The 16,434-nt window shown below is 45.4% G+C and overlaps 1 protein-coding gene across 9 annotated transcripts in view; it reads left to right on the top strand.

Moving 5' to 3' along the window:
• Positions 1–16,434, top strand: part of usp19 (ubiquitin specific peptidase 19) — a 36,140-nt gene that overhangs the window by 15,575 nt on the left and 4,131 nt on the right. For 3 of the 9 annotated variants that reach the window (XM_035740746.2, XM_035740740.2, XM_035740747.2), the window contains 21 exons: positions 411–547; positions 738–1,259; positions 1,379–1,718; positions 1,946–2,105; positions 2,207–2,278; positions 2,389–2,504; positions 3,284–3,471; positions 3,653–3,848; positions 3,995–4,128; positions 4,292–4,465; positions 4,574–4,684; positions 5,207–5,317; positions 5,425–5,667; positions 5,780–5,898; positions 6,067–6,210; positions 12,063–12,409; positions 12,559–12,669; positions 12,825–13,041; positions 13,253–13,405; positions 14,765–14,931; positions 15,557–15,732. In XM_035740746.2, the coding sequence (XP_035596639.1) occupies positions 411–547; positions 738–1,259; positions 1,379–1,718; positions 1,946–2,105; positions 2,207–2,278; positions 2,389–2,504; positions 3,284–3,471; positions 3,653–3,848; positions 3,995–4,128; positions 4,292–4,465; positions 4,574–4,684; positions 5,207–5,317; positions 5,425–5,667; positions 5,780–5,898; positions 6,067–6,210; positions 12,063–12,409; positions 12,559–12,669; positions 12,825–13,041; positions 13,253–13,405; positions 14,765–14,931; positions 15,557–15,732 (3,938 nt within the window). The remainder of the gene's footprint in view (positions 1–410; positions 548–737; positions 1,260–1,378; positions 1,719–1,945; positions 2,106–2,206; positions 2,279–2,388; positions 2,505–3,283; positions 3,472–3,652; positions 3,849–3,994; positions 4,129–4,291; positions 4,466–4,573; positions 4,685–5,206; positions 5,318–5,424; positions 5,668–5,779; positions 5,899–6,066; positions 6,211–12,062; positions 12,410–12,558; positions 12,670–12,824; positions 13,042–13,252; positions 13,406–14,764; positions 14,932–15,556; positions 15,733–16,434) is intronic. The other 6 variants (XM_035740748.2, XM_035740741.2, XM_035740745.2 and 3 more) reach the window with 6 other exon arrangements.

Below are 16,434 nucleotides of genomic sequence, written 5' to 3'. Positions count from 1 at the left end.
TTTAAATAATGGGGCTTATTAGGGGCTTCATAGCAAAGTGGTGAATACATATGCACGCACCACTGTTGTTTTAAGAATTTTAGAATAAAAAAAAATGTAATTTAAAAAAGATTTCACTTCACCAATTTGGACTATTTTGTGTATGTCCATTACATGAAATCTAAATGAAAATCTGATTAAATTACAGGTTGTAATGCAACAAAATAGGAAAAACACAAATGGGGATGAATACTTGTGCAAGGCAGTGTACCTGTCTGCGTGTGTTAAGATGGTGTTTGAATTATTCTTTTAGTGTTTTTACGTGTGGGTATTTGTGTGTGTTTGAGCTGCGTGTGCTTGCGTGGCATTAGTCTTTCACTGTGAACGTGCAGCATTAGCACAAGTCTGATGGCCCACTGCTCTCTCTTCAGATGGGCGCCAGTGGGACTGTCACCTGCATGAGGAGATTGAGGGCTCCTGCAGCAAAGTGCAGTACAAAGAGAAGTATGGCTTCCTGCTTTTGGTCATGCACAAGAAGATCCCCTTTCACTCCTGGCCCTCCCTTAAGGTGAGTCTGCCTGCTGCCCTCCCTGCCTCCTTCTTGTCTCCTTCCTGTCGTTTAGCTTTATGGTTCTTTCACTGAAAAGCATCAGCTGCCAACCTTAAATGTGCCTATTGCCTATCCCTTGCGACGGCTTCAACACAATTTCAAAATAAATGCGTACCAAAAAAACCTACTTTGTCTCTTCTCCCTGTAGCAAACTAAAAAGGAGAAGGAGCCTGTGAACGTGCAAGCCAAGAACGGCAAAGAGCAGAAACCACCGCCTGCGGTAAAGCCAGAGAAATCTGTCCTTGAGACGGCAGACAAGCCCAAACTGTCCACCCAGCCGTCTGCTCCGCCGGCACAGAGCGAACAGAGACGTGGCAAAGTTGAGCGAGGTGTCAAACGCACCATGAAGAACAAACCAGCAACAGACAGACCAGAATCTGGGGTGAAGGCTGCAGAAGATGAGACTAAGCCTCTCAGTAAAGGGGACCTGCTTCAGGAGCCTAGTGCCAAGCGCACTGTCTGTCCCTCCAAGGACCATACTTCACAGACACCCAGGGATACACACCCCAAGTCCACAGCCAATGGGAAACCGCACACCCCTACTCCCACTGGCCGGGACCCCCAGACGTATACAGCTGGTGACAATCGTGCTGAGAGGCTAGGCAACGGTCATGAGTGTACAACACCCGAGATAACCGTCAGCCACACACAGCAGGAGATGAAAGTTCAGGTTAGTCCCCGTTTCTCTAAACTGTAGCATCTTACCAGGCACCGAGTACTGTGTGGGTTCAAATGTGTTTGAGTATCTGCTGCTCTCGATCTGATTTGTAAAGCCCATTCTTGTTTCAGCTGGAGAAGTCCCCAGAGTCTGATTTCAATGCTCGGGCAGGAGAGGAACGCATACCATCAGCCACTGTGTCCAGTGCTGTGAGCAGCCACAAGGCTGAAGACTCCACAAACAGAACAGAGAGGCAAGGGGAGGCTGAGGCTGAGAGGACCGAATCCTCTACTGTAGTGAGAAAGTCCAAGGATGGGGCTGACCAGGCCACTCTAACACCAACCCAGCAGTCAGGATCAGGGGAGCCTGTGACTGCAACACCAAGCAAGCAGGCAGAGTTCACCAGCAGTACAGAGGAGGAGAAGAAGGACCAGTCTAAAGAGGAACCTCTGGAGATTAAGCAGCTGGAAGGTCAGTAGACTGGGGTCAAAAGGAAACTGGGATTTCACAAATATGATTTCACAAATGTGCTTTTTGTCACATCATTCATTTGTCAGGATAGCTCTAGGCAGAAGATGACTATAGAACTGTGGTTTGTAAGTGAAATAGACAGATCAGTTGCAGTGAGGATAAATTCTGCATTGAGGTTTGAGGTCCGAAGTGATCTGAAACGTAGCCTGCCTGCGGTTATCTTTTAGCAGTTCCAGAGCCAATGGTGAACCTCAATTTTGTGAAGAACGACTCGTACGAGAAAGGCACAGACCTAATGGTGGTCAACGTTTACATGAAGAGCATCTGCAGAGAGACGGCCAGGGTGATCTTCAGGGAACAGGACTTCACCCTCCTCTTCCAGACCAGGTAAATTGGTCCTTCTGACTTTTCACCTCGGTGGCCTTTGCAAACTTAATGGGATTTTAGTGGCATTTCTGGTTTACTGAATCATCTTCCCTTTCTAACAGCGATGCAAATTTATTGCGCCTTCATGCGGACTGTGGAGCGAATACAGTTTTTAAGTGGCAAGTCAAACTCAGGTAAGACTTTTAAATTGAATTTGGTGTGTGGAGTTTCAATTGATATGTGAATTGGGCCCTTGGCTCTCAATGAGATCATGACTTTCACAAGCGGTGATCCAATGTTGCAGGAACCTCATCCAGCCTGAGCAGTCTACGTACTCCTTCACCCCGTCCCGGATAGACATCACTCTGAAGAAGAGACACAGCCAGCGCTGGGGGGGCCTAGAGGCCCCCGCTACACAAGGTCTTCCTGCTGCCTGGCTTTTACTGCACACTGCAACCACGATACACACATCTATTACACTAGCTATCACACAGTTTGAAATACAGCATCCCTTATAAACATTACACACAGTTACTTTCACACATATTTATTCACTGACTTACAGTACTTTATGTTACAAAATTACTTCCACACAAATGTATTCACTGACTTACTTTATATTGCTGTTTTGAAAACACACGGATATGTTTTCAATTTAACCAATATTCTAGTAAAGCATTAAGGCTAATCCTGATATGTCTGTAAGCATGTGAATTACATGGGAGGGTTGATACCAGGATTTGTGTGTGGACCTTGTGTGTGTATATGGGTATGTGTGCCATGCCTGACTGCGTGTGGGTGTGTACACTCAAGACAGCACTTCCAGACAGGAATCTGAGCACTGAAACTAATCCAGTAACTCAATATGTGTGCCTCAGTCCCGTCTGCTGCTCTCCCAACCCAACGGGTCTCTGGGTGTCTTAGCCTAGGCACTGCAGTGTTGCTCTATGTCCTTAACTTCTAATATCTGTTGTTGTGCTGGCACTGGTATCTTTTGATATGGTTTACAATACTAGTATGCCTAGATGCAGTTGGTGGTACTTGTACAAGTTGCTCTTATCTATACACAGCAAGCAGACAATATAATGTTTGTACTTCGATGAATGAATACTCAGTTCATCGGCCGTATGCAATTGTTCTTCTCTTGGTCCTGACAGTCGTTTGTCGTTGACCACAAGCTCCATCCCCCTCTGTTTAAGGTGCAGTGGGGGGCGCCAAGGTTGCTGTGCCCTCCGGGCCGTCATCTCAGACTAGTCAGCCGGGCAGCAGCCAGCATACACTCCCTGCCAAGGAGGAGCCCCCCCGGGCAGAAGACGGAGGCCTGGACAATGTGTCCGCCCGTACCGTCTCAGACCATGCCCCTATCAAACAGGAGCCTGCAGTCACGGTGAGTTGGACAAGGACGAGAGATGGTGAGAGAATGGGCCAAAAGGGGAAACTGTTTGAAGTGATTGAGGTGGTGATTTGGAAATGAGTAGGGGGAAGGAATTTGTTTTCTTTATCACGTTATCCTTTGAGCCTTGAAGGTTGGTATTTCATCCCTTTGTTTCTCGGCCTCTCCCCCTCAGCCCAAGCCCACGTGTATGGTCCAGCCCATGACCCACGCGCTTCCTGCTGGCAGCGAGCGCAGTGTTGAGGAGGAGGAGGAAGAGAAGGTGTGTGTGCCAGGCTTCACAGGCCTGGTCAACCTGGGCAACACATGCTTCATGAACAGCGTCATCCAGTCTCTGTCCAACACCCGTGAACTCAGGGACTACTTTCATGGTCAGTCTTCCCTACTCTTCATTCTTTAAGTTGATCACATTTTACTTTTATGAAATATATATATTGTAATGTGTATATGGAGCTAGTATCTGTTGCTGTAGATTGATATTAAACAATGAACTGTGTTCTCTTCCCCCTATGTGCAGACCGGGCGTTTGAAACTGAGATCAACTGTAATAACCCATTGGGGACGGGTGGTCGGCTGGCCATCGGGTTCGCTGTGTTGCTGCGGGCTCTGTGGAAGGGTACCCACCATGCTTTCCAGCCCTCCAAGTTAAAGGTGACAATCGACTCTTTTTAGAGTCCCATCTTTAACCCCCTCCTGTTATTTTAACCACCACGCCATTTTTCCTTCTACATGGATTAACACCGGCAGTATTCGGGTTTAGTACAGCCTCTCCCTTTAGTCTTCTCAACTTGATGTTTGATATTTTATCCCCCAGGCGATCGTGGCCAGTAAGGCCAGCCAGTTCACAGGCTATGCCCAGCACGATGCCCAAGAGTTCATGGCCTTCCTCCTGGATGGTCTCCATGAGGACCTGAACCGCATCCAGAACAAGCCCTACACAGAGACGGTGGACTCAGACGGACGGCTGGACGAGGTGGGTGAAATAGAGGTTCGAGCAGCACCATTCGCATATCCACATTGATGACTGCTGTGTCACTGTTCCCTTGAGTTCAATTGTCCTGGAAAATGACATGATGCTGTGGTTGTGACGTAATAGGTGGTGGCGGAGGAGGCGTGGCAGAGGCACAAGATGAGGAACGATTCGTTCATTGTGGACCTCTTCCAGGGCCAGTACAAGTCCAAGCTTGTCTGCCCTATGTGCTCCAAGGTAAGAGACAGAGGAATTATTGCAATTCCCAAGCAACACTCATCTGTCTGAACATATCTAGGTGTTTGTATTGAAGTGTGTTGCGTATTGAGGCTAGAGATGGGATTTTTTTTGTTAGTCTTAGAATACATCACTCAAACTCACAGGGATGATACTATAGTACCTCTGTTGCTGCGACCGTCCACTCCTGAATACATACCCTGACTGTTGTTTTAGGCATGTCTGCTCCAAAGGCACCGTGATAATGGCAGTTTCAATATGATGCAGATAATGAGAGACTCGGGGGGGCCTGGCTGTCAGGCTGAGATGCAGGAAAACCTGATTTAATAATAGAGGAAATGGACCCATCAGAAGCATTTACTGTGTGGATGGCTGGCTGGCTGTGTGGCAGAGTGGAACTAACTTATTTCTTCAGTGGTGCGATAGGGAGCACTAAAACTCAGTAATCTGATTCACAGTGCTACTGTTCTGACCTGTATGTTTTGTAAAGGTCAAATGTCTTTCTCCTCTCCCTCTCTCAAGGTTTCCATAACTTTTGACCCCTTCCTCTACCTGCCTGTGCCCCTGCCCCAGAAGCAGAAGGTCCTCACCGTGTTCTACTTTGCTAAAGAGCCTCATAAGAAACCCATCAAGGTAAGATGAGATGTTTGTTTTATTCAGATGGTTTCAGTTTATTTTATTTTACAGATTTATTTCATTATTCTCTTTTTACTCTGATTCTCGTACCTTGTGTGTGTCAGTTCCTGGTGAGTGTGAGTAAAGAGAACTCGAGCACAGCCGAGGTCCTGGAGTCAATCTCTCGGAGTGTGAGGATCAAGGCAGAGAACCTGAGACTGGCAGAGGTGGTGAAGAGTCGCTTCCACAGGATTTTCCTCCCCTCCCACTCCCTGGACACGATCTCCTCCTCAGACATGCTCTTCTGCTTCGAGGTGCTATCTAAAGAGCTGGCCAAGGAGAGGGTGGTGGTGCTCAGAGTCCAGCAGGTAAACGGAACCTTCAATTCCCTAGCCTTCCTATTTTAAACCATACGGAACTATGACAGAAGTACCTAGTATCTGTGTTTAAGTCACATCTGTGTGTCTGTCCCCCCTCCAGAGGCCTCAGGTCCCCAGTATCCCCATCTCGAAGTGTGCTGCCTGCCTGAAGCCTCCCCTCTCAGAGGAGGAGAAGCTGAAACGCTGCACCCGCTGCTACCGCGTGGGCTACTGCAATCAGTGAGTCAACACACTAAATGTCAGCTGGCACTAATGTTGCGAGGCAATTGAGTTTCTCTACCAATAAAAACACAATGACATAGGATAACTATTTCACAACTATTTCCCTTTGTCTCCTAAATGATTCCTAACTCATGAAAAACCAAACTTTTTTCCTTCATGTTTCAGGGCTTGCCAGAAAAATCACTGGTCCAACCACAAGAGTCTGTGTCACCCCAACATGGAGAACGTGGGGCTTCCTTTCCTGGTCAGTGTCCCCGAGTCCAGACTCACCTACGCCCGTCTGTCCCAGCTGCTGGAAGGATACTCAAGGTACCACTGGGATCTCCCCAGTCGATGGATTTATAAAATCAAATATAGATGCCAATACTGGGCGTGTGACATTTAAATTAATTTGAGGTTAACATTGAGAGAGAAATTCTTAACCTGAAACTGAATTTTATTTTTTACAAATTTTTAAAATCACAGTGCAGTTATCGCAAAATACCATTAACAGGTCCCGATTATCATCATATGTACATCGTAAGAAATGCCTAACACAACAATGCTGTATGTTAGTAGGAGAAGATATGCATCTTTCAAATGAGTTACCAGGGATAGAAAGCACGTCATCGTTGATAACACGCATGCAATCATGTAGTAACCAAAAAAGTGTTAAGGCCAGGCACCATAGGCTAATATGGATTTTTTTTCTTTACTCTCATCAGACTGAATCTTTACCAGTTGAAAGTATACACAAATGCAATATATTATTGTATTACAAGTTTTATGCAAATGAGACAAACTGTCCTTAAATATGCGCTAATTTGCTTATTATGGGAATCTGTTTTTAACACATTGCTTCAAGGCAGAATGCTTTTGTGATAAGACAATCAATGGTCAGGCTTTTACAGATCATTTTATCAAAATATTGTCATTTCGTGGAATTATTTAAAAAACACTTCATGTATGACTAATGCATATTTTGCATATATTTACACAAAATGACACTATATATTTTAAATCCTCGCAAAGTCTGCCTTCAGTGGGGCAAAAAAGTATTTAGTCAGCCACTAATTGTGCAAGTTCTCCCACTTAGAAAGATCAGAGTCCTGTAATTTTCATTATAGGTACACTTCAACTATGACAGACAAAATGAGAAGAACAAATCCAGAAAATCACATTGTAGGATTTTTAATACATTTATTTGCAAATTATGGTGGAAAATAAATATAAATAAATATAAAATATATTTATATCTAACACTTTTTTTGGTCACTACATGATTTTTTTATTTCATAGTTTTGATGTCTTCACTATTATTCTACAATGTAGAAAAAATATTGAAAAACCCTTGAATGAGTAGTTGTGTCCAAACTTTTGATTCTAGTGTATATAAACAAAAAAATATATTTTTTAATTGTCTGGAAATTGTTAATTTTCTATTCCATATTTAACCAATTGTTTTGGCACCAAACTACTTCCATATATACTTCCATTAAATGTTTAAACTAGTAAATCCATATAAAATGTTATTGGTCACATACACATATTCAGCAGGTTTTATTGCAGATATAGCAAGCGCTTGTGTTCCAAGCTCCAACAGTGCAGTAGTATCGAACAATACACATCTCAAAGTAAAAGAAAAAAACATGAATTAAGAAATGCATAAATATTAGGATGAGTAATATTGGAGTGGCATTGACTAGAATACAGTAAATACATATGAAGGCGTAAAATCGTATGTAAACATTATTAAAGTGACCAGTGATTCCATGTCTATATACTTAGGGCAGTACCCTTAAAGGTGCAGGGTTGAGTAACTGGTTGGTAGCTGGCTAGTGATGGCTATTTAACAGTCTGATGGGCTTAAGATAGGAGCTGTTTTTCAGTCTCTTTGCTCCAGCTTTTATGCACCTGTTCTGACCTCGCCTTCTGGGTGAGAAGGCCGTGACTCGAGTGGTTGATCTTTTTTGGCTTCCTGTGACATCGGGTGCTGCAGGTAGTTTGCCCCTGGTGATGCGTTGGACAGACGCACCACCCTCTGCAGAACCTTGTGGTTGCAGGCAGTGCAGTTGCAGTACCAGGTGGTGATACAGCCGACAGGATGCTGTCAATGGTGCATCTGTAAAAGTTTGTGAGGGTCTTAGGGGCTAAGGTGAATTTCTTCAGCCTCCAGAGGTTACAGGCGCTGTTGTGCGTTCTTTACCACACTGTTTGTGTGAGTGGACCATTTCAGATTGTCAGGGATGTGTACGCCACGGAAGCGTTCCACATTTTCCTCTGCGGTCCCAACGATGTGGACAGGGGGGTGCTCCCTCTGCTGTTTTGTTGCCGTTGAGTGAGAGGTTATTTTCCTGGCACTACACTCCCAGGGCCCTCACCTCCTCCCTGTAGGCTGTCTCGTCATTGTTGGAAATCAGGCCTGCTACTGTTGTGTCGTCTGCATACTTGACGATTGAGTTGGAGGTGTGCTTGGCCACGCAGTAATGGGTGAACAGGGAGTACAGGAGGGGGCCCCTGTGTTGAGGATCAGAGAAGTGGAGGTGTTGTTTCCAACCTTCAACACCTAGGGGTGCCCCGTCAGGAAGTCCAGGACCCATTTGTGCAGGGCGGGGTTCAGACCTTGGGCCCCAAGCTTAATGATGAGCTTGGAGGGTAGTATGGTGTTGAATGCTAAGCTGTAGTCCATGAACAGCATTCTTGTCCAGATGGGATAGTGCAGTGTGATGGCGATTGCGTAGTCTTTGGATCTATTGGGGCGGTATGCAAATTGAAGTGGGTCTATGGAGTAAGGTAGAGGTGATATGATCCTTGCCTTTCAAAGCACTTCATGATGGCAGAGGTGAGGACTATGAGGCGATAGTCATTTAGTTGAGTTACCTTTGCTTTCTTGGGTACAGGAACAGTGGTGGACATTTTGAAGTGGGGACAGCAGACTGGGATAGGAAGAGATTGAATATGTCCCTAAACACTCCGATGGCTTACTTAAGTCGGCCACGGAGAATGACAGCCCACAGTCCTCGGGAGCGGGCCGCGTTGGTGGCACTGTGTTTTCATCAAAGCGGGCAAAGAATGTGTTTAGCTTGTCCAGGAGGAAGACGTCGGAGTCCGCAACGTGGCTGGTTTTCCCTTTGTAATCCGTGGTACCGGGCTACCTACAGATGAGTTTTGTAAGACTTTGGGGGTCCTAAAGCAAAACAACCGTCATGTACGCGCGTTCATCAGTCTCAGATTTCCATAGAGCGGTCTTATTAGTGTGTAGCCAAACTGTTCGGACGCTGCAGACAGAGGTTGATTGGGAGTCTTGTTTTCAGATTAGCCTTGTTAAAAAACCTCAATTTTATCAGCATATCGATTGCGCAACCAGGGGTGGAAAAACGTTGGATCATTGTTACTCTAACTTCCGCGACGCATATAAGGCCCTGCCCCGCCCTCCTTTCGGAAAAGCTGACCACGACTCCATTTTGTTGATCCCTGCCTACAGACAGAAACTAAAAAAAGAAGCTCCCACGCTGAGGTCTGTCCAACACTGGTCCGACCAAGCTGATTCCACACTCCAAGACTGCTTCCATCACGTGGACTGGGATATCTTTCGTATTGCGTCAGATAACAACATTGACGAATACGCTGATTCGGTGTGCGAGTTCATTAGAACGTGCGTTGAAGATGTCGTTCCCATAGCAACGATGAAAACATTCTCTAACCAGAAACCGTGGATTGATGGCAGCATTCGCGTGAAACTGAAAGTGCGAACCACTGCTTTTAATCAGGGCAAGGTGACTGGTAACATGACCGAATACAAACAGTGCAGCTATTCCCTCCGCAAGGCTATCAAACAAGCCAAGCGTCAGTACAGAGACAAAGTAGAATCTCAATTCAACGGCTCAGACACAAGAGGCATGTGGCAGGGTCTACAGTCAATCACGGACTATAAGAAGAAAACCAGCCCAGTCATGGACCAGGATGTCTTGCTCCCAGGCAGACTAAATAATAATATAATTTTTGCCCGCTTTGAGGACAATACAGTGCCACTGACACGGCCTGCAACGGAAACATGCTGACTCTCCTTCACTGCAGCTGAGGTGAGTAAGACATTTAAACGTGTTAACCCTCGCAAGGCTGCAGGCCCAGACGGCATCCCCAGCCGCGCCCTCAGAGCATGCGCGGACCAGCTGGCCAGTGTGTTTACGAACATATTCAATCAATCCCTATACCAGTCTGCTGTTCCCACATGCTTCAAGAGGGCCACCATTGTTCCTGTTCCCAAGAAAGCTAAGGTGCATGAGCTAAACGACAAGCACTCACTTCCGTCATCATGAAGTGCTTTGAGAGACTAGTCAAGGACCATATCACCTCCACCCTACCTGATAACCTAGACCCACTCCAATTTGCTTACCGCCCAAATAGGTCCACAGACGATGCAATCTCAACCACACTGCACACTGCCCTAACCCATCTGGACAAGAGGAATACCTATGTGAGAATGCTGTTCATCGACTTCAGCTCGGCATTCAGCACCATAGTACCCTCCAAGCTCGTCATGAAGCTTCCTGACGGGCTGCCCCCAGGTGGTGAGGGTAGGCAACAACATCTCCACCCCGCTGATCCTCAACACTGGGGCCCCACAAGGGTGTGTTCTGAGCCCTCTCCTGCACTCCCTGTTCACCCTCGACTGCGTGGCCACGCACGCCTCCAACTCAATCATTAAGTTTGCGGACGACACAACAGTGGTAGGCTTGATTACCAACAACGACGAGACGGCCTACAGGGAGGAGGTGAGGGCCCTCGGAGTGTGGTGTCAGGAAAATAACCTCACACTCAACGTCAACAAAACTAAGGAGATGATTGTGGACTTCAGGAAACAGCAGAGGGAACACCCCCCTATCCACATCGATGGAACAGTAGTGGAGAGGGTAGCAAGTTTTAAGTTCCTCGGCGTACACATCACAGACAAACTGAATTGGCCCACTCACACAGACAGCATCGTGAAGAAGGCGCAGCAGCGCCTCTTCAACCTCAGGAGGCTGAAGAAAGTCGGCTTGTCACCAAAAGCACTCACAAACTTCTACAGATGCACAATCGAGAGCATCCTGTCGGGCTGTATCACCGCCTGGTACGGCAACTGCTCCGCCCACAACCGTAAGGCTCTCCAGAAGGTAGTGAGGTCTGCACAACGCATCACCGGGGGCAAACTACCTGCCCTCCAGGACACCTACACCACCCGATGTTACAGGAAGGCCATAAAGATCATCAAGGACAACAACCACCCGAGCCACTGCCTGTTCACCCCGCTATCATCCAGAAGGCGAGGTCAGTACAGGTGCATCAAAGCTGGGACCGAGAGACTGAAAAACAGCTTCTATCTCAAGGCCATCAGACTGTTAAACAGCCACCACTAACATTGAGTGGCTGCTGCCAACACACTGACACTGACTCAACTCCAGCCACTTTAATAATGGGAATTGATGAGAAATTATGTAAAATATATCACTAGCCACTTTAAACAATGCTACCTTATATAATGTTACATACCCTACATTATTCATCTCATATGCATACGTATATACTGTACTCTATATCATCGACTGCATCCTTATGTAATACATGTATCACTAGCCACTTTAACTATGCCACTTTGTTTACACACTCATCTCATATGTATATACTGTACTCGATACCATCTACTGTATCTTGCCTATGCTGCTCTGTACCATCACTCATTCATATATCTTTATGTACATATTCTTTATCCCCTTACACTTGTGTCTATAAGGTAGTAGTTTTGGAATTGTTAGCTGGATTACTTGTTGGTTATTACTGCATTGTCGGAACTAGAAGCACAAGCATTTCGCTACACTCGCATTAACATCTGCTAACCATGTGTATGTGACAAATAAAATTTGATTTGATTTTGATTGGCGGTACCGTTTTTAGATGAGCCCATACAAAAACATACCTCTAGCTTAATCAGACATTTTGAAGGACATTTATATTATGCCAATTAGATTTCAGCGGGGGCATGGAGGTCAACTCTCGGTGGTTAAATAATGCAAAAATGGCAGTTTAAACATTAACATTTTTAAATTTGTCACATCCCTAGTCAATACAACATGCTAATTTTGTCATTGTTGGACTGTAACTGATTCCTATGTTCACACCCCTTTCCCCATCTCTCTGTGTAGGTATTCAGTGAACGTGTTCCAGCCTCCCTTTCAGTCTGGTAGAACGTCCCCAGAGGGCACCCAGTGCCGTGTTGACCTCCCCCCTCCAGCAGAGACCCCTGATGGTGTGGGGCCAGGGGATGAAGCTAGGGGCGGTGGGGTGGGGGACTCTGATCAGGAGAGCCCCTTTCTGGTCCCTGAGTCTCCATTAGAAACAGCCCAGGCTTCAGCACACCCAGCCGGAGATCCAGACGCCCTCTCCACCCGCACCATAGACTCTGGCTTCTTTGAGCCCTCCTCCTGCTCCCAGGACCCCGAGGGAGAAAAGGAGACCTCCTGTGAGAAGGCTGTCAGGCCAGAAGGTAAAGGCAAGCATAGTCTGTCATTGAGTTATCGATAATATTGTTTTTAACTTCCACTTTTTCCATGCGATTTTTCACCTGACCATAGATATCTTTCATTGTTTAATCCTGTCACTCTGTGATTTGTGACTGTGTTTTCTACTGTTTGTTTCTAGCTGCAGTGACAGGCTACCAGCAACCATCAGAATCTGCGTCCAGCCACGCTTCTCAGTTCTACATCTCCATCCTCGACTCCAACAGCAAGGAGCAGAAACTGGAGGAAAGGGGTAAGACATGGGCCTGATAGGTCACTATCCCATACCCATCCTTTACCCCTAATGTAAGACAAAGCAGAAACGCATTGATCTGCTGGGTATTATTCAACATTATTCCTTTTACAATATGTATTTTTCAGTGTTTGTCATGTCTTTCCCTCCTCCAGAAGAGGCTGTTCTGGACCTCCCTGACGAATCCACCCTGGCACTAGTGTGGAAGAACAACGAGCGTCTCAAGGAGTATGTGCTGGTCCGGTCCAAGGAGCTGGACTTTAAGGAGGACCCTGGGTCGGTCAGTGAGACGGCCAGGGCTGGACACTTCACCCTGGAGCAGTGCCTTAATCTCTTCACTAGGCCTGAGGTGCTGGCACCAGAGGAGGCATGGTAGGAACAACACACACATATCAACATAGCCTTCAACATACACTAACACGTGCACATACTCAAATGTGGCCCTACAGTCACATAAAGCAATGATGCACAGTTAACATCGTCATTGTTCTTTTACTGATTTCGCAATTGTTTTGATGGATTACAAAGCTAACAGGAACTCTCCCGCTCCTCCTCTCTCTCTCTCTCTCTCTCTCTCTCTCAGGTACTGTCCAAAGTGCCAGCAGCACAGGGAAGCCTCCAAGCAGCTGCTGCTGTGGCGTCTGCCCAACGTTCTCATCATCCAGCTCAAGCGCTTCTCCTTCCGCAGCTTCATCTGGAGGGACAAGATCAACGACATGGTCGACTTCCCTGTCAGGTAAAAATGACATACACAGACGTTAAGGGTCAGTTCACCCAAATAACAAAATTACTCATTGGTTTCCTTTTTTATTTATTTTATTTAACCTTTATTTAACCAGGAAGGGCTCATTGAGATTAAAATATATTTTTCAAGAGCGCCCTGGCCAAGATAGGCAGCACCAAGTCATTACAAAAGATTACAGACAGACAACATGAAAAACTACAAGTAATCTAGTAAAAACCATTGAATTCACAAGAGTATAGAACAGCAAATTAAAAACATTGACAGGTCAGGGAATCAGCCTCAAAATCCTTCATCATTGATTTAAAAAAAAAACAATCCGGACAAGTTCTTCCATTTTAAAAGTATTTTGTAAGGTTTTACAAGACGATGGCGCAGAGTACATAAAAGCCCTTTTACCAAATTCAGTTCAGACATTTGGAACAGTTAGCAGGATAAAGTCCAGCGAACGAAGTACCCACCACATTTCCGAACAATAAAAAGGTAGTAAACCCAAAATAGCTTTGTAAATAAAAGTATACCAGTGACTGAGCCTACGAGAGAAGGCCAGCCAACCCTGGTATACGAAGTGCAGTGGTACGTAAGGGTTTTGCAGTTTAAAATAAATCTCAAAGTGCCATGGTAAAGAGTGTCAATTGATCTCAAACACTGAGCGGAAGCATTCGTATATAAAATATCCCCATAGTCTAGTAAAGGCATAAATGTAGCTGATACGAGCCTCCTTCTGGCTTCAAAATAAAAACAGGCCTTATTCCTAACATAAAATCCCAATTTCAGCTTCAATTCTTTTTGTACGTTGTTGAATATGCAATTTAAAAGAGGCCGTCATCAATTAAAATTCCAAGATATTTATATCCTTTCCCTGTAAGCAGTCTATGGACAAGGTATGACAGCAATCCATGCTTTGGTTTAGTTTCCCTGGCACCGTTTCCACGTGCTAACATTTTAGCATTTGTGGCACGAATCCCATTCAAGCCGTGGGACTGCTACTAGCATTTTTTGCTCATGTCTAAATCATCCAAAAGTGTCTCATTGATTGTGGAGAGATTATTTGAACATAATGCATAAAAAAATGCTCATATCTGTCCCATGACTTGAATGGGATTTGTGCCACAAATGCTAAAATGTTAGCACGTGGAAACGGTGCCAGGGAAACTAAACCAAAGCATGGATTGCTGTCATACCTTGTCCATAGATTACAGGGTAAGAAACCAATATATAATTGTGTAATTTGGGTGAACTATCCCTTTAATATATCACACCCTTTATACTACCCTTCACACCACTCGATGACTTGGGTTGAATTCCCTCAAATACGACAAGGTTTTCACTGCATGTTTTCTTGTCTTTCAGGAACCTGGACCTCAGTAAGTTCTGTATTGGTCAGAAGGATGACATGCAGCAGCCGCCAATCTATGACCTCTATGCTGTCATTAATCACTACGGGGGTATGATCGGAGGTCACTACACAGCCTATGCACGCCTGCCCAGTGCCCAGAACAGCCAGCGCAGTGATGTCGGTGAGTGGTTGACTGAAATAGGCTTCACATGAGTATACACTGAGAATACAACAAATTCTCAGTGTATACTCAGACCAGGTGAGGGATACTCAGACCACCTGTTGAATCAACTTAAATCAGTGTTGATGAAGGGGAGGAGACAGGTTAAAGAAGGATTTTTAATCCTTGAGACATGAAGGGGCAAGACAATCGGCAACAGAAAATACTTAAGTCCCTTTGAACAGGGTATGTGCCAGGCGCACCGGTTTGTGTCAAGAACTGCAACGCTGCTGGGTTATTTCAAGCTCAACAGTTTCTCGTGTGTATCAAGAATGGTCCGCCACCCAAAGGACATCCAGCCAACTTGACACAACTGTGGGAAACATTGGAGTAAACATGGGCCAGCATCCCTGTGGAACACCATTTAGAGTCCATGCCCTGATGAATTGAGGCTGTTCTGAGAGTAAAGGGGGGGTGCAACTCTGCTAGGAAGGTGTACCTAATGTTTGGTACTGTATACTCGGTGTATATTGTATTTCTGTCCATGGCAAACATTGGTTTAAACATATGTTTGTTGTGTTTTGTTCATACTAATATACTTGGGGGGGAGAACTAAACTAAACTCCTCGTCCTTTCTCTTTCCCAGGCTGGCGTCTGTTTGATGACAGCACAGTGACGACAGTTGAGGAGAACCAGGTGGTGACACGCTACGCCTACGTGCTGTTCTACCGCCGACGCAACTCCCCCGTGGAACGACCACCTCGCTTCCTAGGGCCCCTCGGGGTCGAGTCCCCCACCGCTGCAGGAGCCACCGCCAGCCAGGTGAGAGTGCCCATCTTTACCTTTCAGAGACCCCTCCCCAGGATCCATTATATGGTGGTAGGAGGAAAGCATCTTCAAGGTGTAGTGCAGCAGGAGTATATTCAATTAAACTTTCTTGGGGTATATTGTCATTTTTTTTAAACAATTTTTATTACATGTTCACCACTTGAATAAGAAATGTAGTACTGTGTTAATCTATTCCTCTTCATGGGGAGATATTTGATTGCTTGCTTGTGGTCCTTTTAGAGAAATGATCTCCGATGCCAAGGGGCTAATGTGTGTGTCTAAAGCTGTGGATGAGAGTAAGAGGTTTAATCTAATTTCATTGCTCTCAAGGCAATTGGTTTGTTCATCAAAAGTGTTTGATACAGGACCAGCTGTTTCTAAGTTGAATAGGTGCTTGGAGAAAAATCTGTTCACACTAACAACTTGTTGTCCTATGCACAATTTTGAAGTGACAGACATGGGCTTTCTCCTGCCTCTTTGGTCTGATCTGTATTGACATTTTAAGATGTATTTTATTCTGTCCAAATGCTGAAAACGAAGTTCATTGCCAGAATTAATAAGTTGGGGCTGTGTGTATTCACCATCAAGTCAAACTTTTGTGCAAGTGGTCTGTTCATGCCTATGAGAAAGATTGGGTCTATGGTACATTTTCTCTTGAACTCATTAGTTTATATTGGGGGGTTGGAATCTGTCTAA

The sequence above is a fragment of the Oncorhynchus keta genome, chromosome 28 (genome assembly GCF_023373465.1).
Source record: "Oncorhynchus keta strain PuntledgeMale-10-30-2019 chromosome 28, Oket_V2, whole genome shotgun sequence".
Classification (NCBI taxonomy): domain Eukaryota; kingdom Metazoa; phylum Chordata; class Actinopteri; order Salmoniformes; family Salmonidae; genus Oncorhynchus; species Oncorhynchus keta.
The sequence above is the reverse complement of the archived record's forward strand: the minus strand, read 5'-3'. Positions and strand labels throughout refer to the sequence as shown.